The following is a 25166-nucleotide window of genomic DNA, read 5'->3' as shown; positions in this document are numbered from 1 at the left end:
CGCCCCACCGGCCCCCACCGAGCGCGCGCGCGAGGGCTGGCGCGGCCGCGCAGGCGCGCGAGGCACAGCGGGCGCGCGGGCCGGCCCCGGGGCCTCCATGATGGAGGAGCGAGCGGCCGCCGCCGTTGCCGCCGCCGCCTCCTCCTGCCGCCCGCTGGGCTCCGGCGCGGGCCCCGGCCCGACGGGGGCGGCCCTGGTCTCCGCCCCCGCCCCCGGGCCCGGCCCGGCTGCCAAGGGAGGCGGCGGCGGCGGAGGCAGCCCCGGTCCCGCAGCGGGACCGGAGCCCCTGAGCCTGCCCGGGATCCTACACTTTATCCAGCACGAGTGGGCGCGCTTCGAAGCGGAGAAGGCCCGCTGGGAGGCCGAGCGCGCCGAGCTGCAGGTGAGCACAGCCCCGGGACCCCCGACCCCCGCCCGCCCGGCCCGGCCCAGCCTCACCCGCCGCCGCCGCCGCCGCCATCTTGGAGCAATGGCCGTCGGGACGGCCGGGGGGGCGGGAGGGGACGGCGACCGGCCGGGAGCCGGAGTGAGGGGCCGGCCGAGGGGCGTCCGGAGGGCACCCGGGCGGCCGGCGGCGGGAGGGGGGCCCGCGCGGTCGCCGGGAGAAGGCGGCGCGGGGGACTCGAGCCTGCTGAAGGGGGAGTGGGAGTGAACCGGCCGGCGGAAAGGTTCCTGAGAGAGTGGCCTTGGGGCGCCGAGGGGACCCCAGCTCAGCGAAGGGCGTTGGGAGAGGATGGAGGGGTCTTGTATACGAGTGAGCCAAAAGCTCCCAGGGTGCAGCACGAGGGACTCCCCATTCCGTCCCCGACCAGGTGCGCGTTGGAGGTGGAGCCCGATGGACCCCGGGTGGGTGAGAGGGGGCGTCGGGGGTGACCTAGGATCAGCCGGGGGCGAGACCGGGGCGGGGAGCCCGTGTGAGTCGAGAGAGGAAGTCCGGGAGCCCGGGACGGGTAGGTGTTTCGGAGCGTTTGGACTGGAGGGACTGAATGACGGCTGTGTTGAGGACTCCAAGGATGCGGAGCAAGGTCTCCGGGCGGGAGGTGGGGGGCGTGAAGGTGTGTGACCTCTCCTCTGAGGAGGGAACTTTGGGGAGCCCCGGCAGGCCTGGCTTCCGAGTGCAAGGTAGGGGTCCCAGGGTTGGAAGCACGAATGGAGCCAGGACGTGAGCCAGGAGCCTGTGTTGGAAGAGAACGGAGAGCCGAAACTCTTTGGGGATGTGGAGGCGTGGGGGCCCCCGCCGTGAGATGGGAGGTGTGTGGGATGTCAGATGGAGAACCCCCGAACTGGAGTATGGGAGGGTCAAACTTGGCCAGCTGTGGAGAGAGGCGGTGGGATGGAGACAGTGAAGAGGAATCGGGGGACCTGGGGCATGGCAAGGGGAGCCTTTTTGTAGAGCAGGAAGACAGCCAGAGGAAACATTTCAGAAGGATCCTGGGGTGGGAGGTGTTTGTGGAAGTTTCTGGGAAAGAATCCTATGGTTTGTGGAGTAGATTCGGGGAGGGAGGTGTCCTGAGATGTTTGGAAGAGGCTGAGGAGCTGGGCGGGTTTTGTGACCTTGAGAAGTGTGGGTCAATTGGCACAGTGTCCTGAGGAGCCTGGGTATCCCGGTGGCAAGGATTTGGAGGGTTGGGGCATTGTTAGCAGAAGTCAGTATCTCCTTCTAGCATCTGGTCTTTCCTCTTCTGAGTTGCTGTTTCGTATCTGGTTGAGGTGGGGACCCAAGTAAATAACCAGATTAGAATTTTCTCCCTAGGATGACTAGAGAGCATCCCACACTTCTCCCTCCCCGAAAGGGATCTTCACTGTGTGGTAGCTGAGGCTTGGGGTTAGGGTGGGAGAGAAAGCCTTATGTAAGTACCCCTTGCTATGGTATCCCATCTCCACTTCCCGAGTGCTTGCCCAGGGTCTTACTAGATCTTCTCAATACCCCCATTGTGGAGACAGGGCCAAGGACATTGCCCTTATTTAGCAATTATAGTAGCAGCTGCTATTTATTGAGTATGTATTACAGGCAAGACACTGTATTAGACACAGCAGATACATGGTATCGCTTAGTCCTTGCAACATTCCGGGAGGGTGGGAGATGTTATTCCCCTTCCCTTCCTTTTAAAAGATAATCAAAAGAGGAAGTGGAGATTTGGAGAAGGTCAGTAATATATCGAGGGTCACAGCCTGTGGGTGGCAGGGGTGGTCTCTGGGCTTTCGAGCCCATGGATTATACCCGTCTGACGCCCAGGACAGATGACAAGCTTGTTTCAGGGCAGCTCAGTGACCTTCCCAGGATCATCCAGGCGGTCATAGCAGACCAGGGTACCCTACAGCACCCACCACGCCGCTGCCTCATCTTTGAGACCAGCAAGAGGAAAGATGCGTGTGCTCCCGCACTTAGTGATCCTTCTTGGAGTCTGAGCGGAAGTGGTGGTTTGTGCCCCGTTGGGCTGTCATTTGTCCGGGCTCTAGCATCATTTACTTTGTACTCTTTTGTTGTTATTGTTCTGTTACATTAGTAAATTTCAAGGATCTCAGAAGTGCCTGTGTGTATAGATGTACACACACACCCAAGTGAGTGAGAAGGGAAGGATCCACTCCCCCAAACTCTATTATTGCTATAAAAGTAATTTAGCTCTGTGTGTGTAATATACGAAATCCTATTCAGTTCGGTTCAGTCGCTCAGTCGTGTCTGACTCTTTGTGACCCCATGGACTGCATCATGCCAGGCCTCCCTGTCCATCACCAGCTCCCGGAGTTTACTCAAACTCATGTCCATAGAGTCGGTGATGCCATCCAGCCATCTCGTCCTCTGTCGTCCCCTTCTCCTCCTGCCTTTTACATCCTATCACATGCATCATTTTGTGACTTATTTTCATGTACTTATACATCTTTTGCGCTTCTTTCATATGAGCACACAGAGCGCTTATTATTTTTAGGAACTGCACCCCGCGGGTGTCTGCGCCATAGCTCATTTAGTTTGTGTCCCCCTAATGGATTTTTTGGTAGTTTCCAGGTTTTGCCCATTGGAAGTGGCTGCAGGGACTGTCCTTGTATTCCCTCTTGTGTGAGTGTACAGCAGAATAAACAGGTGGGGTGGTAGAATAGACGTGTTTATAAACTGGTGATTGGTTCTGCCAAGTTGTCCCACATTTACACTCCCCACAGCAGCACCTCTTTTTATACACTTTTACTTGAGCACTTATCACTTAGAGAGGTGTGACTTCTCCCGCGAGAGCCTTCACGGCCTGGACTGCGTCAGATTCTCCCCATAAACCCCGAATACCTCTTCTCCAAATAGCTTCTTTGTGCAGCTGCTCCTGGCACCAGACGATCAGTGTGGGGTAATGGCAGAAAAGGCAACTTCTTGGGAGGTCCTGCCAGGAGGCGCCCAGAAGATGGGAGCAGGGAGCTGGCATCGTGGGGGGATTCTGAGAAGGAGGTGGTGAGGTTTCTGCCCTTCAGAAACCTCCAGGCTAACGGAGAAGGCTGGTTTGCGCAGGGGGTTACAGAGGTTCGCACGTAGTTGAGGTTTCAGTGGTGTGGCTCTGGCACTTCTGCAAAGGGCTGTGAGCTTTTTTGAGGACAAGAGGAACCTCGAGGGGTGGGGGTGGGGGCCTGACTGGACATTCAGGGATGAGCGAGGGCAGCGAGCACACTGCTGCAGGTAGAGAAGATGGGGAGCTGGTCCCCGCCCCCTGCCCCTCCACCGCCCCCGCCAGCCTCACAAGGAGCTCTGAGGGATCCACAGGGACTCAACCCTGCCAGAGCCTGGGGAGGAGGGAGTGGAGTGCAGGAGACACAGGGCCAGATGGGACTGAAGGGCCTGGGGTGGGGGGGGGGGTGGTGGGACAGAAAGCTTGGGATGGGGAGAGTCAGCAAGGGCTCCCAGGAGGACTGAGATAGCCAGGTTCCTCCCATGCCGCCTGGATGGGGAGGGAACAGCCAGAGGAGAGGCGGCCGCCCTGTCTCAGTGGCAGTGGGCAGAGGTGCTGGTTGGGTAGAGGACTTCCAGATCCCAGCCTTGCCTGCCGGCGTGCCGTGATCCCGGCAGGTCAGGCAGCCGTGGCCATGTGGCTGTGACCGCTGGTGTGTGCAGGGTGGGAGGGCCGGGCCCCCAGCGCTTCCCCTCTCTGTGGCATTCCAGCAGCTTAGGACACTTCACCCACGTGTTTCTGGTTCTCCTTCTCCTTTCTTTGCTGGAGGAACTGGGAAGGGGACCACAGAGCAGAGTGATATTCTCGCATCATCATTGGATGGATGCTCAGGGAGCAAGGGAGGTCATGGGGGGTGAGCAGGGCGTGACTCTGACCCTGCTTCTCCCCCTCCACTTTCTTCCCCCACAGGTGAGGGCCACCTCCTCAGTACGCTAAACCTACTCCTCACCCCGCTGCCTGTTCCTGGTTTGAGCCCCTGTCGTTTCTTTCTGGGATCTGCCTCCTCCTGTGACTGGTTTCTGGGTCTTTAGCTTGTCCCTCTCCCTGCCCCCGCCCGCGAGCAGGTTTGATAATATCTCTCGTCTGCTGAAAAAGCCCTTCCATAGCTTCCCCTGTGCTTTACGGTGGGTTTCAAACTTGTTTGCGTGGTCTGTGACTCTTTGTCAGGCCGACAAGCTTCTCTGACTTCCCTCACTAACCCTTTTACGCATTCTCAGATGGAGCCATACTGGCCGTTGTAGAGTTTGCCGTTCTCTACCAGCTGCACGCTCTACCCCGGCCGCCTGCTAACCAGGCTCAGATCTCAGCTGAACTGTCACTTCTTCACATAGGTGTCCCTCCTCCCCACCCTCCTCTGCTCCCTCCTGGGGTCCGAGTCGAGTCATGTGTTAGCTGTGGCTGCTTGTGCCCGGCCCGTGCCCTGGACTGAGGGCTCTGTGGGGGCAGGAGGCGCTCATCTTCTCTGTTACTCCGCCAGCCCCGCACCCTGAACCTGTCCCATCAGGGCGGGCGGTCACCAGTGTCCAGTGGGGAATGCCTGTGGGCTCAGCAGGCGGGGCAGGCACCCAGTATCAGAAACTTGTGGATGGAAGCCCAGAGTGGCGAGGGCATGGGGAGACAGGGACCTGGGGCATGTGTTTGGTGATCAACCTCGTCTTCTCCGCCACTCCCCTCACCTTCTAAAACTCACTCCAGACAGCGTTGATTTGGGTGGCTGAGAAGATCCACAAAGGACATAAATTCAAACTCCGAAGATGTTGATCACGTGTGTGTCTGCTTGTCTGGCCTTAGATATTTATGTACATACGTGTTGATTTAAAGCGTAGAGAAAAGAAGTATTGGGAGGAGTCCCTTTCTCTCAGCGGACAGGTGAGGTTTATTTTCCATAGCACACCTGTGACATGTATTTATTTGTTCACTGCTGGTCCCACACCCTCCTCTAAAATATGAACTTCATCTTGTTCAGTTTTGTGTCCAGGATTGTATCTGATACATAGTAAATGTTTGTGGAGTGAATTAAAGATACTTTTGTTGTGCATTAATATATGCAAAGGAAGGAAGTCTACCCTTGCAGTTATACATATGGGGTAAACTCCTTAGAAGTGGAACTGCTAGGACAAAAGGAATGTGTATTTAACATGTTTGTGGATGTGGCCAGATTGCCCGCTGGAGGGGTTTGTGAACTTGTGGCCCCCCCCCCAGCGGTGCCTGAGTGTGCCTTTTCCTCTGGCCCTGTGCTCAGGCCAGTGCTCAGCAGTACTCAGCCCACATTTGATTCTCTGCTGACCTGAAGGAGAGACCTGGTCCCTGGAGCAGGAGGCGGGTGACGGGAGGCATTTGGGCACAGGGCCATATGGGGCATAAGTGCTAGGGGCAGGGAGGTCGGGGCTCTTCGAGCCCCAGGGCGAGGAGTAAGCCTGTTCATGGGCATCTGAGAGGCCACCAACCGCAGACAGTCCTGGAGCAAGGCTTTGGGAATGTTCGCCGCCTGGCAAAGGTGTCTGGGGGCTCCTGAGGGAGCTGCGGAAGTTCTTCAGCAAGCTCGTGATGTGTGAGGGTCGGCTCCAGGACGACGCAGCTGCCGAGGAGGGGGCAGGAGGCCTGTCAGCCACGGACACCTCTGCTCCATGGTCTCAGGTCTTGGGGATCCTAGCTCCCATGAAGAACCGGGCCCCGGGACTTTTCTGGTGGTCCAGTGGTTTAGAATCTGCCTTCTAGAGCAGAGGATGTGGGTTTGATCGCTGGTCGGGGAACTGGGATTCTACATGCAGCAAGGCAGCTAAGCCCACAAGGGAAGCCTGTGGACCACAAGGAGAGATCCCGCATGCCTGCATGCCAGAACTGAGACCCAATGCAGCCAAATAATTAAGTACTTTGAGAGAATAAAAATAACAAGAGGTGGGAGCTGGCATTTGTTAGCCCTTCGTCTGTGCCAGGCTTTGGACTGAGAACAACTTCACACGTGAGGAGCAGGCACTCTCAGGAGCCCCATTTTCTGGAAGGGGAAGGGGAGGTTCAGAGAGGGCTAATGACCCGCCTAAGATCGTCCCTCGCGGAAGTGGCCAAGCCAGGCCTGAAGCTCGGGTGGTCCCAGCCTGGGTCAGAGGAGCACTTGAGGGGAAGCCAGGGAGGAGCACGGCACTCAGGGCTCTGGCACTGGGCTTCCGGAACATGGTCGGGGGCCAGGAGCATACCTCGAAGGCTGTTGGTGTCTCCAAAAGGCCCGTTGACAGGCCAGAGCAGACGGGGGCAGACTGGGCCAGCAGATGGTGTGAAGTGGTTGGCAGGGGTCCGGGGTCATGTCTGTGACATGTCTCCCTTCCTCTGGGCCGACTCCCCCAGGACGGTCGATCCCCACCGTGGAGGTCAGGCGGCGAAGCTGTTGCATTGCAGCGGGAGCCGAGCCGAGCCACCCACTCCTGTCCCTAGACTCCAGAAGCAGCTTCCCACACCCCCCAGAGACAGAAGCTCTTCTTGAACAGTGCCGTGCCACCTCCCCCAACAACCTCGGGGACGGCACCTGCCTGGGGGTGGGGGAGGAGGCGCCCAGGGCTCTTAATACCTACCGCCCCCACCTTCTCCCCAGTGGTGGGGGCCCAGGGAGCCCCAAGCTGTTCCCATTTAGTCTCTCTTCAGTTGTCTCATCGCGGGTGACAGGGAAACAGATCCAGCCGCCCTCTCATTGCCCCGCTGAACCCTGGCTCAGGGTCTCCACTCTTGAAGAACTGGCTGCTGCATGTCCCGGGGGTGGGGGTGCTGGAGCTGCCTGCCCCGAGCGAGCATGAGACACAGGTCGGCGAGCCTGAGCCCTGCTGTCCCCCGCCCCCTTCTGTCTGCCCACAGGCTCAGGTGGCCTTCCTCCAGGGAGAGAGGAAGGGGCAGGAGAATCTCAAGACAGACCTGGTGCGGCGGATCAAGATGCTGGAATACGCGCTGAAGCAGGAGAGGTGAGCCCTGCTGTGCCCTAGCTGCCTGCCTTCATGGGTCGAGCCCCTGGGAGAATCCTCTCCTCCATCACTCAGTACCGCACGGTCCAGGAGAGGGGGGCAGAACAGGCCCTCGTGGGTGGGGTTCAGGGCAGACCACAAGCAATGGCTTCATCGTGGCGGCAGCCCACCACGTTGCAGACTCCACACAGTCCTCGTCTCATCCCTCCGTTCCAGGGGCCCGATGGGTGCAGGTGAGGCTTCTGGAGGGAGAGGACTTCTTCAAGGACTCTAGAGCTGGGACAGCAGCCCGGTGTGCCTGGCTCCCAGCAGCGGGCTCGCCACAGTGCCATCTGTGCCACTGCCTCTACCACGGCTGCTTCCCAGTCAGGCAGGGCGGAGGGCGGAGAAGAACGAGAACCCGGGCTCTGGGATTTTGGAGGCGAGGGCTGGCCCTGTCGACGCTTCGGTGCCTCTCATTCATTCATCATTTGACCTCTTAGGGCCAAATACCATAAATTGAAATTCGGGACAGACCTGAACCAGGGAGAGAAGAAGCCAGAACTGTCGGAACCAGGTACCCACGCCAGCCTGATCCTTCCTGCATGCCCGCCCCCTGCAAACCGAGCGTGACAGAGCAGAGATGGACCCCTGAGTCTCATATGCTCCATGGAAAGCAGCTTGGCCGGGACTGGGAGTGGTTGGGTCTCACTCATGGTGCCCTCCTGTTGGGGGGCAGGGGGCAGGGAAGGCCTGGGAGTCCTGCCTGCTGTCCCTCTGTCTGTCTGAGGCAGACAGACACACGAGGCCCCTGGGAGTCGGAGCTCCTAGAAAGAGGCATCAGTTCACCATCAGGGAAGTAGGGAGGGTGTTCCAGGTGGAGGGAGGAGGGTCCAGGAGCGTAGAGACGTGGAAGAGTGGCGTGTGTTCACAAGGTGAGGCTGCGGTGGCCGTTGTTCTTCATGTCGGACGCTGACCAGAGCGCCTTCCACAAGGACGGGTCTGTGCCGACCCATACAGTCCAGGCACCTAGCTGGCCACATAATAGATGCCCCATAAATATTCGATGAGGAAAGTAAACAGGCTGCCTCATTCAGTCCTCACAGCAGTCCCAAGAGGTGGGTGCTGTGATTGTTAACTTCGTTTCTCAGATAAGGAAACTGAGGCTCAGAGAGGTAAACCGACCTGCTCAGGCCACATAGCCGGGAAGCGGCCGAGGCGGGCTGGGCCAGTCATCTGCCCGTTCGTTCAGAGCCCAGCCCGTTTCCTGTGTGGGGAAATAGCAGAACAGAGTCTGAAGACAGTCCGGGGACGGTCTGGGGAGTGACCCAAAGAGACCAGAGAGGAGGAGGGCAGGGGAAGAGGGAGGCTCCAGGCCCTCCCAGCGTGTGGCTCCACAGTGACCGACTTGGGTTTGAGGGTGAGGACAGGGCCGGTGGAGGAGGTGGTGGGCGCCTGGATGGTGCCCTCGAGACAGCCCGCCTCCTTTCTCTCTACCCCGCAGTCTCCAATGGCCCCGTGGAGTCGGTCACCCTGGAGAACAGCCCGCTGGTGTGGAAGGAGGGGCGGCAGCTTCTCCGACAGTGAGTGTGCGCTGGGCCAGGGCGGAGGCTGGGCCAGGGAGATAAGCCCGGGGACGCCACAGTCCTTCCTGTCCTCATTGGGGACCGTGAGATCTCAGGATCCCTGCTGGCCACAGCCGAGAGGGCCCATCACCCTGTGGGGGTGGAGCGTGGGAAGACTCCTGGCAGGAGGCAGCCCTGGGAGACCCCCCACACTTGGAAAGCAATCCCACATGCCCTTCCCCCCCACCCAGGATGTAATGTTAAAATTTTTTTGCTTTTCATTAGAGAGAGACATGTGTTTTAGAAAACTTGGGAAACAGGAAAACACAGAAAAGAACAAAAATCACCCATAATTCCACCACCCAGGGAATCCATGCGCCTGTAAACATGTTGACACACAGGCTTTCGCTTCTGTGTATATGTATCTGTGCGCGTTTTATAAAAGCAGGGCTTCCCCCTCTGCATTGTTTCATAAGGCATTGCTTTTAAGTGTTGTGAACGTTTCTCCGCGTAAATTAGTTATGTTGCATCATTTCAAGACCTATGTAATCGTAATTTCCTGTGGCCAGTCTCTTCTTGTGTATTTTGTTGAAGGCATTTTTTTAATAGTGTGACAAACACCAGGAAGTTATTTGTCTGTATCCTTGATTTCCTTACGCTAAACGTCAGAGAGGATAGTTGCAGTTGCTAGCTTAAAGGGCGTGCACACAGTGATGACAGAAGGATTGTCCCAGGCGACGCCTGCCAGGTACCTGTTATGTGCCCGGCGCCGGGCTAAACACCCGGCACACAAGGATTCCTCACGGAAATCCCTGGGCAGTGTAACTGCTAGCGTTCCCCTCATTTTCACAGGCGAAAAAAACGAGGTGCAGAGAGGGCATCCGTGCAGAAGGTCCAGCTAATAAGTGGAAGGTCTGACGTGTGATCTTAGGAAGCCGTCCCCGGAGCCCAGCTCCTTCCACCCACCTTGCCCTGCCTCCCCCGCCTCTCCCTGGTGGTGGCGGCAGGGGAGCCTCAGACACAAACGCACATGCCCAAGATGGTGTGTCTGTTGTTGCCCAAGGGGCAAGGTCACGGTCAACAGAAAAGGCTCTGCGGGTGCTCCCTGAGGACCAGCCAGGGACTCCTGTCTCCAGTGATTTGAAGCCACAGATACTCATAGTTGAATTTTTTCCGTTTTTTTTAGCCTTTAGGCCAGTCTTAGCTGGCTTCAGGTTTTGTAATCCTGGGGGTGATAAATGCTCGTGTGTAGAGTAAATGACAGAAGTTCCTACTGACATCCCTAACCTCACTCTGCAGAGATCACTGCTCTGAAGTTCAGTGTGTTTCTTTCTAGGCCTGGTGCAGGGCATGATACAAATGTGTGTTTGTGTGTGGTCTATCCTTAGAGGCACATTCTTTTTTTTTTTTTCCTACAAACACTTGAATTGTAAGGAACACTTAACTTACAATTTCTGTTGTGCTATTTATTGAGCAGGCTCTCTCCTCTTCGGGCTTCCCAGATGGCTCAGTGGTAAAGAATCCACCTGCAATGCAGGAGCCGTTAAGAGACACGGGTTCGATCCCTGGGTTGGGAAGATCCCCTGGAGAAGGGGCCGCACCCTGCTTCAGTATTCTTGGACAGAGGAGCCTGGTGGGCTACGGTCTGTGGGCTCCCAAGGGATCGGACGCGACTGAGCACACATTGAGCACTTGGCACTCTGCCTCGTTTATCCTGTGCCTAGTGTCCCATCAGCTGTCTACTTCCACAGTCCTCGTCAGCAGACGTGTGGGTCAGCCCCTGCCTTTAGGTCCCCCAAATGTACATTGTCTCTGCGAGCATCTGCGACAGCGCGATGCCCACATAGAAAGGCTCAGGGGAACGCTTACGTGAGAGTTCGGTGTGTTGTCTTCAGTTGCTTCTCCAAAAAGGCTGGCCCAGCTTGCATCCACCCCTGCAGTATAGAAGGGAGCCATGTGGTGCCTGACCCACCCCGGTTCCGCCTCCCCGGCCCGACCTGTCCTGGTTCTGCCTCCCCGCAGGTACCTGGAAGAGGTCGGCTACACTGACACCATCCTGGACATGCGGTCCAAGCGCGTGCGCTCCCTCCTGGGCCGCTCGTTAGAGCTCAACGGGGCTGCCGAGCCCAGCGAAGGGGGCCCTAGGGCCCCGCTGGCACCCGGGGGGCTCAGCGGCGGAGAATCGCTGCTGGTGAAACAGATCGAGGAGCAGATCAAGAGGTGAGCCCTGGGGTCTGGAGGGTGTCTCCCCACCACTCCCCCTCCATGAGGCTGGTCCATGATCTGGGGTCGCATCCTTCCTGGAGCGTATCGTGGGTTTCTCTGCTCCGGAACCCGCTGTCCATCCCTTGTGGAATGTACAGGTTCTGTCCTGGGTGGCCCTCCCCTGGCGTCACCTCCGTGCTGCTGCGCTCCATAGCTCTCCTCCGGCCTGGCCCTGCACGAGGCTCCGGCCTGCGCACGCCCCATCAAACGCCAGGTCCCTGCTGAAGGCAGCCCTGGGCCCACGCCAGGACCTGGGGAGCGTAGCCCAACACGTGGTCACTGCCCCCCGGGGAGCTCTCCTGTGTTCATTCTCTCGTCAGTAGCTGCTGTTTGTCAGAAAATAACTAAATTGCTGATGACATGAGGAGGTCTATGAAAGGCAGTGAGAAAGCAGTGGGAGGGGGCTTCCCTGCGGTCCAGTGGTTGAGACTTTCCCAGGTCGAGAGCGAAGATCCCACATGCCTCGCAGCCAAAAGCCCAAACATAAAACAGACAGAATATTATAACAAAGTCAGTAAAGACTTTTAAAACGATCTACATCAAAAAAGAAAAAAAAATGTTAATTTAAGAGAAAAAGAGAGATGGAAAAAGCAGTACTGCTTAGGACAGGATGACGTTTGGGCAGAGAACTGCATGGAGTGGAGGCCGAGCCAGCCGAGTAGCTGGGAGGGAAGTGTTCTCGGTAAAGGATCCAGGACAGGAGAGGGCTGGCACGCCCAGGAGCAGGCAGAGGCTGGCGTGGGGGCAGCACTGCCAGTACATGGTGCCATGATCTGTGGTGAGGCTGAAATCTCAGGAGTCCGATCACAGCAGGCCTCACGGGCCACGATGAGGAGCTTGGAGACAAGCTTGTGGTTTTGAGCCAGGGTGTGACATCATCTCATAGGCTTGGTCTTCTTCGAGATGGAGAGGCTGACCGAGGGCCGGGCTGGGAGCAGGGAGGGCCAATTGGAGACTCTTGGAGACGTCCAGGCCAGAGATGGTGGACGTCAGCAGTGGAGGGGTGAGGCTGGTCTGCTTCTCAGCGGGTTTTCAGCAGGAGCCGACGATAACAAAAGGACTGGCTGTAGGGGGAGACGCAAAGAAACTGGGGTAACTGGAGGGTGGAGTCTGAGCAGCTGGGAGCAGCACTGACCCGGGTGGGGGACTTTAAGGGGGCCATTCAGAACGAGTGGAGTGTGAGGTGTCTGTGTGAGCCCCCGTGGCGAGGGTAGGGGCAGCGCTTAACTCGTAAATGTATCTCCAGTTTATCAGCACACAGGCGGGCTTGAAAACCCTGGGGTTGGGCAGTCACTGAGGCAGAGGGTGTGGAGATGGTGCCAAGGAAGGAGCCTGTTCCACGTGTGGAGGCCCCCAGGGGAGCAGGGAGGCTGGGAAGTGAGGGCTGGGGGCTGGACTGGCAGCCCAGGGGTGGGAGGTCTCTACCGAGTGGCACCCATCTTGCCCGGGCAGCTGACAAGAACACTTGGAGCATCAGCCCGGTGGCAACCTCCTTTTGGGAGGCCGTTCGCGTTAATCTGAACTTCGAATTCTGCCCTCCTTTCTGCCCTGGAGTCACGTTTGGTGACTCCATTTGGCAAACAATTCCTTGGCTTAAACTTGTCATCCCAAGGGAGCCACTCAACAGCAGGCCCAGAGGTGGACTGGCAGCACCGTCTGGTGGTGGGGAGGGCGCAGGCCATGAGGGGCCCGAGCAGTCATGGGATGACTGGTTCCGCTTCCCTGCCACCAGATGTGTTCCTGCCGTGCTCTGCCCTGAGTGTGCGTGGTTCGGCTGTGGTGACGGGGGCTGCGGAGTCAGCGGCGATCTCTCAACCAGCTCTCTGTCTGACTCGGCACACACAGGGGATGTGTGGTCAGGGTGGGGGTCTGGTCTGGAACTGCTCTGGCGAGGGTCAGAGCTCAGTGAGGGGTCTAGCCAGGGTGTGCCCGGCCGAGGCTGGGCTCCAAGCCCCATGCAGGGTCAGAGTCAAGGCTCCCCTGGGCTCAGGCTCCCAGCAGGACTGACCCCCCACCCCCCGCCCCACCCCCGTCCTGGGCAGGAACGCGGCCGGCAAGGACGGCAGAGAGCGCTTGGGTGGCTCGGTGCTGGAGCAGATCCCCTTCCTGCAGCACTGCGAGGACGATGACAGTGACGAGGACGATGAGCTGGACGGCGCGCAGCACAGGAAGCAGCGCGTGAAGGTGAGCGCGCCGGCCCCGCCCCGGAGGAGCCCTGTCCAGGAGGAGCCCCATACACAGAGGGCCTCCAGGGCGTGCTGGGCTCTTCTGAAGGCTGCTCCATCCCTTCCCCACGTCCCCGGCTCCTGCCAGCCGTGCTGTGGCCTCTGGTCCCTTCTGAGGCACCTTGATCGTTTTTGTTAGGGCAACCCCTTCTCCAGCTGTACCCCTGTCATTCTTTCCACATTCCCTCCTTGGGCTCTGATGTTTTCAAGAGGCCTTTCCTGAATCCCCAGGCCAGGCCAGCCCCGAGACGCCCTCTCATGGCGCGTTCTCCTTCTTGCCAGCCCGACCACAGTGGGACTTGGAAATGTTCTGACGTGCCCCCAGCTCTGTCTCCTGCAGTAGACAGTGAGCTCCCTGAGCCAGGGGCTGTGTGGGTCTTTTCTCTTTCCTCCCCGGCACCCTTAGGGGATGTGGCCGAGCCCCCGGCGTAGCCTGAAGTCAGGTTGGGGGGCTCTGGGGGCACTTCGTAGGATGCGAGTGTCTAGTCTGCTCTTGGTGTCCCAGGCCCAGGGACACTGCTCACAGGGTAGAGTCCAAGTCTTCTCAGCTTGGCCTGGAGGTCGGGCTCCCACCACATTTCACCCCCGCTCCTGAACTGCCGGAGCCCAGTGCTCCTGCCATCCTGACGGCGCTGTCCTTAGGCGGGGCCTGGTCTCACCAGTCAGTGTAGGCCTTGTGGGCCAGGCTCTGTGCTGGCAGCGAGGACAGGGAGACACCGAGGCCTGGTCCCTGCAGGGAGGAGCTTGTGGCCAGCAGTGGGCTTATAGGTAGTCACAGGCAGGTACACGCACCCATGAGGGGGGGCCTGTGGGAGAGGAGACAGCCTCAGGGGCTTTCCTTGACCAGCTCTTCCCAGCTGAACTCCCTTGCTCCCCTTCTCTCCACAGGGTCAGGAATCTCCTGTGGGCTGCCCCATCCTGACTGGGACCACCCTGGGTCCTCCCTGTCTGGTGTCAGGCTTGTCTTGGCCTCCACTCTGTATCCAGGGTGCCCACCATGGCTCAGCACAGGGTCCCACGCAGGTCAGGCACTCAGTGACCACGCTGAGGGGAACGGAGCGCCCAGAGCCGGAGCCCTGGCCCTGGGGTTCCAGGAAGAGCAGGGTGTCTCTGAGTCCAGAGCACCTGGTCCCTCCTGCCCCCTGCTGGATTTCCACTCCTTTCTCAGGTCTCCCTCAGCCCCCTCTGGGAAACCTCCCCTCTCCCCTGCACGCCTGTTAGAAATGCTCGCGTGCTCCCCGCACGCCTGTTAGAAATGCTCGCGTGCTCCCCGCGGCGGCCACCTCTGTCCCCGCATCTATCCCACACACCCTGTCAGGCGGCTCCCTGTGCAGGGTCTCACGCTTCCCTAGGCCTCTGTCTCCACGAGTGCCTCCCAGAGTGGCCACTGGCCTGGCTCTATAACCAGGGTCACGTGATTCCCTTTGTCATGGTTTTGCCCTCAGAGGCTGGTAGTTTGTTTCTGAGTTGTTGAGGAATTCAGTAAAATGAGTCCTGGGAGTTCTCTGGCGGTCCAGTGGTTAGGACTCGGCGCTTTCACTGCTGCGGCCCAGGTTCAGTCCCACCTCAGGGAACTGCAATCCCTAAGCCCCCACATGGCAGGGCCAGAGATAAATGAATAAGTGAATAAAATCTGTACGTTTGAAAAATAAATGAGTTCACACTGGGTAGATGCGTGGCACTGACGGTCCCAGGCGGTGAGAGAGAAGAAAGGCCCCTCTCAAGGACCAAGCCCTACCGTCCTCTCTCTGGGCAGGCCAGGTGTTCTCCCAGAAAGGAAGGGGAAGGCAGTCACATCCCATCCCCCTCCTCCCACACAGGCCAGAGGCTGGCCCCTCAAGATGCCCTAGCACAGCCACCTCCATGTCCATACCCTCAAGACCCAGCGTGGGGTGCTGAGCCTCTGGGACGGAGTCACCCGCGCCCCGGAGGAATTCACAGCCTGACTGAACCTGGGTCCAGGCTGGGGACACTGAGGAGGGGGAAGGCTTCCTGGAAGAGGTAGTGTTTGAGTCCACTGGTCCCGGAGTCCCAGTGCTGAGGGAGGGCTGTGTCCTAAGCCAGCACTGAAAGCAGAACTCAGATATCCAAACGGTCTTTGAAAACTCTGAAACTCTCTTTAAGCGATCTAAGTGCAGTCTGTGAAGAGCCCAGTACACAGCTCCCTCCCGGACGGCACTTGATGTAAAGCATAGTGATGCGTAGGGAGTGGGAGGCTGAAGGATTAAGTGCGAGATGTCACTTCATGAGGCTGCGTCTCAAAGGTGTCTGGTGGGGAAACGCAGGCGTGATGCTGCCCCTCAGTTCACAGGCCTGGGATGGGGTCCAAGCTCGTGGACTGAGGAAAACGAGGGGATTTGGTTCTCAGCCCTGGTTACGACCAACTGTGGGAAAACTCAGCAGACTCTGTGTTCACTCGCCCAGCATTCTGTTTCTCAGAAAGGAAGACCTGGGGTGTTTTCTCATTCTAAAAGTAGCTCCTGCTTGTTATATAAGAAAACAAAAATGCAGCCAGTATAGGAAGTTATCGGGAAGACTTGGAGACCCCCGGGTAACCTCACACCCCAAAGCTTGTCTTTGATGTATGTGGAATGGCTTGGACCTGGGCCAAGGGGCTTCACTCGGCTCAGCCTCGGTCTCCTTAATCTGTAATATGGGAATAATAATTAGAAGAGTGATAACTGTTCGTGGGGTTGTGAAATCATATGCAAAGCTGATCAGTGCACTGAGTAACTCAGAGAGGTCGGCACTGTGGGAAGTGTTCCTCGTCATTACTGTTGTAGCCATGGATCTGGTCTCACTTTGTAGTGTCTCCTTCGACGCCTGTACACCCATACACCCAAATATAGCTTCCCTTGCCCCCGAAACAGGTTGTCATATTATCTGACATTTTTTTCATGAGAAGTGTACTGGGCTGGGAGGCAGGGCACAGGGGAGCAGGACCAGCCTGAGCGAAAGGAGGAGGGCCCTGTGTGGGGGTCCATGCGGGCAGCAGCGAAAGGGGTTTCCAGAGCCAGGCTGGGGGCTGGTACGCCCCGAGGGCTTCCAGTAGGGGGAGCACGGCGGCAGGCTGTGGGACTGGGGGCCGCAGGCGGAACGCTGGTTTCCCCGCTCTGGGCTAGCAAGTGGGCCAGGGCCCTGAGCTCTCTGCTGGTCTCCACGCCCCAGCTGCCATCCAAGGCCCTGGCCCCTGAGACGGAGGACGAAGACGAGGAGGACGACTCAGAGGACGCTATCAGCGAGTTTGACTTCCTGGGCTCTGGAGAGGATGGGGAGGGCCCGCACGACCCGCGGCGGTGCGCTGCAGAGGGCGCCCACCACGAACTGGGTGAGCTGGGGCGTCTGGGCCCGCCTTCCTCACCGAGGGCACCACCGCTGCCTGCGCCTGCAGCTGCTTCCTGCCCCAGGGTCCCCACCGGCCGGATACGCTTCCTGAGAGGAGAGTGGCCTTGCAGAGCCGGCGGCTGCACTGCCGTGGCCAGGCCTTGTCCCCTTCCCTGGAGAATCTCAGGGGGTCACAGGCAGGCCCGGCTCTTCCTGAGGCAGAGCCTCCAGACCTCCAGCCCTGGGAGGATAGGGAGGGGAGGGGGGACAGGATGCAGACCCAGCGTGGGGGAGGCAGGGGGACAGCGCTTCCTGTCCTGTGACTCTGAGCTCCGAGGCCCCCGGGGTCACGTAGGATGGCGGGGGATTGAGGCCATGGAGGGTCCCCTCTCCATCTGTCTCCTCCTCCTGTCCCCCACCCCTACTCGGAGCCCAGGGCTCTCCAGCCCCCCCACAGTGGCAGGAGAGCACCCTCCCCACGTGGCTGAGTGGCCGGTCAGTGACACCCACCCACCTGCCCCCTGTGCCTGCAGAAAGCCGGCGGGTCAAACTTCAGGGGATCTTGGCTGACCTTCGGGATGTGGATGGGCTGCCCCCCAAAGTGACCGGCCCACCTCCCGGCACCCCCCAGCCCCGGCCCCACGAAGGTAAGCAGCCCCTGCACCCTGGCCCAGTCCTGAGGGCCCCACAGCAGAGGGAGGCTGCAGAAACTAAGCCCCGGGCTTCTGTGTCCTCAGGGTCAAGGCCCAGCCTCTCTCTGGTCTGCAGCCTCCCTGTCCCAAAAGTTCGTCTGTCTATCTCTGTCTCCCTCTCTTTTTGTCTGTCCTGCCCTGTCTGTCTGTCTGACTCTCCCTGTTTCTTTCTCTCCAGCTGTGATTCTTGATCTTGTCCTCTGCCTGCCTCTCTGTCTCCCTTCTCACCTCTCTCTGCCTCTCTCTGTCTCTCTCTCTCTCTCCCGGCCCTTCTCTGCCCCCTCCCTCCCCTCCCCCTACCAGGTTCCTTTGGCTTCTCCTCAGACGTTTTCATCATGGACACTATCGGGGGCGGGGAGGTGAGCCTGGGGGACTTGGCAGATCTCACCGTCACCAACGACAACGACCTCAGCTGTGATGTAAGTCCTTGGGGTGCCCCATCCCTCGCGGGCCCCCCCAGGCGTCCGGTGCAGCGCTGGGACTGGCTGAGCTCTGGCCGGGTGCCTGCCTGCACCCAGCCCCTCACGCAGCAGGACGATGTGAGATCATTCGCCAGCTCACCCTGTGTCACAGGGGTGCCGATGCAGACAGGCACCGGGACTTGACGGGGTCACCAAGGTGCCTGGCCTGGCAGGCTCTGGGGCCTGGGTTTCAGTCACGCTGCCAGGCTGCTCCTCTCAGCAATGCTCCCTCCCACCCCAGACTTCCCATGCACCTCAAATCTAGGACCCACCATAGGCGCGAAGCAGGGGCAGAGGGGTGCTGAGTCCAAATACAGCATCAGAGGCGGCAGATGCTTTGGGGCTGGGGCAGAGCAGGTAGGAGTCTGTGCAGGAGGTGGGGATTGTGGACGGGAAGGTGACCTCCAGCCACAAAACAAAACAAAAAAAATCAGGCTGATCTGGTATGAGTGGAGGCTGGTGGGGCAGTGGGGCTGGAGTGCAGAGAGACCTCAGGGCCAGTGTCCTGAGCCTGAGATCTGTGGCCAGGCCGCTGGCTCTCCGGACATCTCTGAGGCGGGCGCGTGTGAGCTTCTTCCTGTGGTAGGACACTTACCGCAGCTTCCAGCGAGACTCCATGCGGTTGGTGATCTCAGCCAGGTTAGGCATTCTGGGGGTGGGGGGGCGGGTTGGGAGAGTTTGAGCAGGAAGATGCAGGGTTCTTCTCCCCCAAGACGAAATGAAGACACTCCCCACCTGGGTCTGCATACGCATGAGGGGGTAGAGCCTCTAGTCCTGAACAACTGTGGCAGGAGCGATGACCTCGAGTGACAGAGCCCAGATGTAGGGGTCCGTCGGGGTGCACCCCACCTTAGGGCAGGGCACTGAGGCTTGCCTGACAGTCTGCTCGTCTCCTTACCCCAGGGGCCCTCTCTGGGTCCCCTACCTCGAGAGCAACACCATGGTCCATCAGGCCCTCTGTGGTGTCTCGGGGACTCTCCCCCAGAGGCCTGTGGACTCTGCTCCCCGGTCTCTCCCGCACGGTGTGCTGGTCCCCTTTTCCACTCCCCGCATCGGGTCTGCCTCACCACTCCTGGGAGACTTCCCTGGGGACCTCCTCCCACCTCTCTCTGCAGCCACTCTCCTCTTCCCCAGTCCAGCACCCCCGCCATGGAGCAGCCAGAACAACCTGGGCCATTCCTCTGCTCTAAACCCTCCCGAGGGCCCCCCCCGCAACCCCATCCCTGAGAAGGAGCAGCAGGTTCCTGAGTGTGGGCCAGCCCCCTAGGCCTCTTCCCCTGCCGCTCTCCCTCACTTGCTGGGGCCCTGGCCTCCTCTCAGCTCAAGATCCGCCTTTGCTCCCTCTGCCTCAGGGACTTCGCACATTTCGTTCCACCCTCTGTTCCCTTCATTTACCTAGTAACATCCTGATCACATGTCAGTTCCCCAGGAAAGCCTTACTGACCCGCACAGATGGGGACGGGTTGCCCGGCACCTCCTCTCAGTGCATCTGAAATTCATGGCATTGCTTGTTAATCGTCTCTGTGATGGAGACCATCTCTGACCATCTCCCCCAGGCTCCCCCTGATGGGGACACCCCAGGGCTTGGGCTCACCGTTGCCTCCTCAGAAGCTATCATGGGCCCTGCACACTGCAGGAACTCACTGAGCGACTGAGGGGGTGCTGCGGGCGGGCGAGAAGGAAGTGGCTGGGCCCAGGCCAGAGGCTCGTGTGTGCCGCGTGTCGCTTCATGTGGGGCTGGGTTGTGGGGACCGTCAGCTGGGATGGCAGACCCTGAGGCAGCTCCCCCACCCCAGCTGTCTGACAGCAAAGACGCCTTCAAGAAGACCTGGAACCCCAAGTTCACTCTCCGCTCCCACTACGATGGCATCCGCTCCCTGGCTTTCCACCACAGCCAGTCGGCTTTGCTCACCGCTTCCGAGGACGGCACACTCAAGCTCTGGAACCTGCAGAAGGCGGTCACAGCCAAGAAGTGAGGGCAGCAGCCCTGGGGTGGAGGGCTGGGTGGGGATGTCCGGGCGTGGGGATGCAGGGTGACCCCGGCTCCTCTCCCTGCCCACAGGAATGCCGCGCTAGATGTGGAGCCTATCCATGCCTTCCGGGCTCACAGGTAGGGAAGCGCCCCTGCCCCCGTGGCAGCCTGCCCCCGGCCCGCTCGCTGCCATCCTGGGGGGCAGGGCAGCCAAAGGCTCCAGGTCCCCGTGGCCTCTGCACACACCCCACCCTCTCCTGGCACCCTGCAGACTTCCAGTGCCCCACAGCTGGTTCTTGGCACAGCCTTTAGAGGAGTTGGGGAGGCTGGGGGCGGGCAGCTAGCCTGGGTGGCCCAACCAGAGGTCCAGATGCCAAGTTCCTTTTCAGCAGCCTTGAAATACGCTAGCAGTGTACCCTCAGGTCCCGTTGAGGGGAGGAGGTGAGCCCAGAGTGTCTGGCCCCCCTCACCGCCCCTCGGTCTCCTCCAGGGGCCCCGTGTTGGCTGTGGCCATGGGCAGCCACAGTGAGTGCTGTTACAGTGGTGGGGCAGACGCCCGCATCCACAGCTGGAAGATCCCAGACCTCAACATGGACCCCTACGATGGTTACGGTGAGGACAGCTCCCTCCCGTCTTCCTTTCCCCCACCCACCTGCCCCTGGGAGCCTCTTGGTTCCTCAGCACCCGGGCTTCACACTTCAAGAACTCAGGAGGGAACGCCAAGGGCTCCCGCTCTGGGGAAGCCAGGACCCAGGTGATTCAGCACGTGACCGAGGGTCAGATGAGACAAGGCAGCGAAGGGGCGATGGGTGAGCGGTGCACAGAGCAGCTCATTGGGGTGGAGCTTTGGGACAAAGCCAGGCAAAGGCGTGGTGGCCCTGGCAGCACTCCACGGTCTCCGCCTGCATCTGCGTGGTGGAGCGGAGGGGCCAGGGCAGGGGAGGTAGAGACGCTGGCTGGGCTGGGCTGCAGGGTTTACTGTTAAGTGGAGAAGGGAGTAGACCGTCCCCTTCGGTCAGTGTCCGTGTTCCTGCCCTCTGACACCTCTTGATAATGCTTTTGATCACACGCTTGGCTCCATGCCGCAGTGTGTCGGGGCAGAGTTTGGGGATCTGTGTCTCCTCTCAGGATCGTCTCACCCTGTCAAAGGTCAGGGGTCAGCCCCAGGCAGTGTCTGCTGTTCACCTGGCAGGCTGTCACACATTGGGTGTCAGCAGGGCCCAGCCAGAGCACCCCACATGGACCCGAGTGACCAGGGAGTCCATGGTGGGAACAACCAGAGGGCTTTGGAGGAGAGAGTGGGCAAGAAAAGACCGCGGGGACAGAGGGTGGGGCTGACTCCAGGGGCCAGGCTGCAGAAGTCTTGGCCCTTATCCCCTTAACTGAGTCCTAAAAGGTACGTCCCGTGCAGGGCTTTGTGGCAGGCACTGTCGCAGGCCTGGGGGAATAGCTTGGGAGCCAGATCATCCCTACCTCTGGAGCTTCCACTCTGGGGGCGTTGAAAGCCTGAAACCTTCACAGAACAGCCGGCCCACGGTTGCAGCCTGAGCAGCTCTGAGGGCATGAGGACTGGGGGTGGGGGGTGACGGCAGAGCCGAGGCTGCCGGGCTGTCCGAGCTGGAGCTGGGCCGCGGCCCTGATGCAGCCCTCTCCCCTCTCCGGCGGGTCCAGACCCGAGCATGTTGAGCCACGTCCTGGAGGGCCACGGGGACGCCGTGTGGGGCCTGGCCTTCAGCCCCGCCTCCCAGCGCCTGGCCTCCTGCTCTGCCGACGGCTCCGTTCGCATCTGGGACCCCAGCAACAGCAGCCCGACCTGCCTCTTCACCTTTTCCACAGCCAGCGGTGAGGGGCAGGGCGGGGGGCCGTGACACCCCGGGGGTGGAGGCCCCAGAGGAGGGTGACTCCTGACGAGGGCCCAGGCTTCCCGCCGCAGGGCAGGAGCGGGGCTGTTGGCAGCCTTCCGTTCCCTCTGCCTTCAGATCACGGGACCCCCACCTCAGTGGCCTTCACCAGCACCGAGCCTGCCCACATCGTGGCCTCCTTTCGTTCTGGCGACACCGTCCTGTATGACCTGGAGGCTGGCAGTGCGCTTCTCACGCTGGACTCCCGGGGGAACAGTGGTAAGGGGGTGCCCAGAGCCAGGGACTGAAGTCTGAATGCTTCCAGGGCCCCAGTTTCTCCTGGGGCTTTGGTGGCCTGTTGCCCAGTCAGTGGACAGTGGCTGCCCTACCCTGTGCAGGGCTCTGAGCAGGATGGAGATCAAGTCCCAGTCACTGTGCCCTTACGGACAGCTCCAGAGGGCTGGGGGAGAGACATCCCAGGGGCTCCCCTGTGGGCCGCTCGGTGGAGCAGAAGCACTGCCCTCACGGTTGCCATCCCTCCTGCTTGCCCCGGGACCGCGCAGTGTCCACGGCACAGATGGAGAAGCCCTGGGCCCTGGAGGGAGCGGCTGGGGCGCCCAGCCCTGCTCGGCATCTCGGCAGAGGACAGGGATGGGATGGCAGTTCTCCTCTTGTCTTTGTCCCTTCTGGTCTCTCTACTTGCACCCCACTTTACTTCTTCTGTTTTCTCTCCTTTTCAGGCCCAACCCAGATCAACCAGGTGGTGAGTCACCCCAGCCAGCCCCTCACCATCACCGCCCATGATGACAGAGGCATCCGTTTTCTGGACAACCGCACAGGTGACGCCCAGCCTCCCCGGCCCCCGCTCATCTGTGCTGGTGGGGGGCGGGGTCAGCCCAGCTTAGAGAGGGAGATTGGTCAGTCCACCTTGGAGGCTCAGTGTCCCCGCTAGCCCCTGCACCTTTCCAGGCTGGGCACAGAGTGGAAAAGTAACCTGCTGCCCACCCTCTCTCTCTGCAGGGAAGTTGGTGCACTCCATGGTCGCCCACCTGGATGCGGTCACGTGCCTCGCCGTGGACCCCAATGGCGTCTTCCTGATGTCAGGAAGTAAGTCGGGAGCCTCCTGGCCCCTCAGGAGTGAGGGCACATGCCCTTCCCAGCAGGAGAGGGAGAGGAGTGCTCGGGGGCTCCCTGAGGCTGGGGCGCTGGTGGGAGTGCTGTCTGAGCAGGGCTCAGGAGCTCCTCTGTGGCTGGTTAGAGTGGTCACAGGGGTGGGGTCATCGGAGCCACGGTAGGCACGCTCCCACACAGCCCCGTTGCATTTGAATGAGGTTGGTACTGCAGCCCCCATTGCGCACATGTGGAAACTGGGCCTAGAGAACTCACTTCACTTGGTCACAGCCCAGCAGGTTGAAGGGATTGACGTTCAGGCCTATCTGACTCTCAGTCCCCGCAAGACAGGGGACTCTTAGCAGTTGGGGCACCTGCCGTTTGTGGATAAAGACACCAAGCCCCAGTGACCGCGGGGCTGCTCCTCAATGGCGTGGCTGGGACTCGGGTGGATGGAGAAGGGGCTGAAACTCCCCAGGGGGGTGAAGGGGGTGCACTGGCCTGACCAGAGCCCGCCCTGCCCCGGGATATCAGCAAATGCGAGCACGCGCAGAGGCACGAGCTATGGTGGCGGAGGGCGGGGTGGCCCAGGACAGTTCAGCTGTCTCCAGGGAGGCCAGGTTCAGGAGGCAGGTCTGGGCAGGGAGCTGGGGGACCCGGAGCTGCTGAGCGACAGCCCCTTCTGCTCCCGCACCCGCACAGGCCACGACTGCTCGCTGCGTTTGTGGAGCCTGGACAACAAGACGTGCGTTCAGGAGATCACAGCCCACCGCAAGAAGCATGAGGAGGCCATCCACGCAGTCGCCTGCCACCCCAGCAAGGCCCTCATCGCCAGTGCAGGCGCCGATGCCCTGGCCAAGGTCTTCGTATGATGCCCACCTGGCCCCCCAGCCCAGGCTGCCACCCTGGCTGGGGGGTGGGGCCGGGCAGTGGGACTGAGGTGAGGGGATGGAGGGAGGGAGGCTTGGGTTGGGAGGGCAGAAGCCCCCGGCACCCTCACTCCCGCCTGGCATTTCCGGCGGGTGCCAAATACCGACACCCTAGCTGGGATGCCCTGCGAGAATTGCCAGGGTGGCCCCAGGCATTCAAAGGAAGGGCCGGAACTACCTGACCTCTGGCACTCTGGAGACTGTGGTCCAGCCTCCCCTCCCTTCTGTCTCCCGCAGGTGACTCCTGGCCTCGGTCTGGAGGCCCCGAGGCGTGGCCGCCTCCCGCCTGCCTTGGGGCCTGGTGGTGCTATGGGCCCTCTCCCCAGGAGGCCCTTCCCGCAGCCTCCCGCCGGGTGCGGCCTCCTTCAGGAATCGCCCTCCAGCATGGTCTCTGGGAATTTTCCCTTTACCCTGGCACCCACTCCGGGTCTCTGAGCCTCCTTCTCGGGAGCCACACATCCAGGCCTGGGTGTCCTTGGGGCTCAACTTTTCCAAGATGCCAGAAGGTGCCGGGTTCTCTTTTGGAACCCCTGACTGCTCCTCTCCACCTCCCTGGCCCCGGGTGGGAGCCGGGCGGGAGGCGCCCCCACGCCCCTGCTCTGGGTCTGCTGGGGCCCTGGAGCCAGCTACAGGCAGGGATTGTCCTCCCTGCGGGGGCCTCCCCCATCCCCACCAGCGTGCCCAGTGATCCCCCTCCCCTCAGTTCCCTCAGCACAGCTTTCCAGACACTACCCGGCGCTGCCAGGGCCAGTAACTGCCTGGGGAGCAGGTGATGCCCTCGGGGGAGCGCCCAACCCTACCTCCCCCAACACTCCTCCAAGGGCAGACCCCCAAACCCCCATGGGGTTACCCATGGGGAGAGAGATAGCGTTCTCTTGCCCCTCTGCAGGGCATGGAGGGTGGAGTGGGGTCCCCTGGGCCCCCCATAACTCCCTGTATATCTGTATAAATAAATGGGATTTTAATGGAGCCCCCCCCCATGTTGTTATCACTGTGTGATAGTCTGTCTGTTTCCGCTCCTGACCCTTCACTCTCTTCCTCTATTTATTTCACTCTGTTTTGGGTTCCACCCTGTGCCCCCAGGTCCCCCTCCCAGGTTCCTGTTTATAAGCCCCATTCCCTCCGCCCTGACTTGTACGTGAAACTTGTCTCAATAAACCCTTTGGAGTAAGATGGGTGGCAGTGCTGACTGTCGAGGGGACTGGGGACTTTCGGGGAGGAGTCACTGGCTCCGCCAGGGGTGGGTGGAGCTTGGGGAGAGGAGATAGGATGGGTTGGGGTTTTGTGGTAGGGTTGGGGGGGCAGAGCTTGGGCGGGGTGTGGGTGGAGGGACGGAAGTTGGGGCACAGGACCGAATCTCCCTTTGCCCCTCCTTTCAGTCCCTAAGCGCTCCCTCCCCAGGGGCTCTAGCAGCAGCCTGGTGGGGCAGAG

The 25166-nt window shown here is 60.3% G+C and overlaps 1 protein-coding gene across 2 annotated transcripts; it reads left to right on the top strand.

Annotated features, from left to right (window-relative positions):
- Positions 1-65: 65 nt before the first annotated feature.
- On the top strand, positions 66-24710 carry STRN4 (striatin 4). Of its 2 annotated transcripts, none has more exons than XM_055551752.1 (18): positions 66-382; positions 7269-7372; positions 7855-7928; positions 8856-8934; positions 10939-11136; positions 13224-13365; positions 16575-16734; positions 17264-17377; positions 17747-17841; positions 19680-19855; positions 19946-19993; positions 20346-20467; positions 21527-21697; positions 21835-21975; positions 22437-22535; positions 22717-22803; positions 23509-23746; positions 23973-24710. In XM_055551752.1, the coding sequence occupies exons 1-17, from the start codon at positions 98-100 to the stop codon at positions 23676-23678; spliced, it is 2265 nt and encodes a 754-aa protein (XP_055407727.1). In that variant the 5' UTR covers positions 66-97; the 3' UTR covers positions 23679-23746; positions 23973-24710. The 2 variants fall into 2 exon arrangements, with proteins under 2 accessions (XP_055407727.1, XP_055407726.1); XM_055551751.1 differs by having other exon boundaries at positions 17726-17841.
- The last annotated feature ends 456 nt before the right edge of the window (positions 24711-25166 follow it).

This window comes from Bubalus kerabau, chromosome 17 (assembly GCF_029407905.1).
Source record: "Bubalus kerabau isolate K-KA32 ecotype Philippines breed swamp buffalo chromosome 17, PCC_UOA_SB_1v2, whole genome shotgun sequence".
NCBI classification, from domain to species: Eukaryota; Metazoa; Chordata; class Mammalia; order Artiodactyla; family Bovidae; genus Bubalus; species Bubalus kerabau.
The sequence above is the reverse complement of the archived record's forward strand: the minus strand, read 5'-3'. Positions and strand labels throughout refer to the sequence as shown.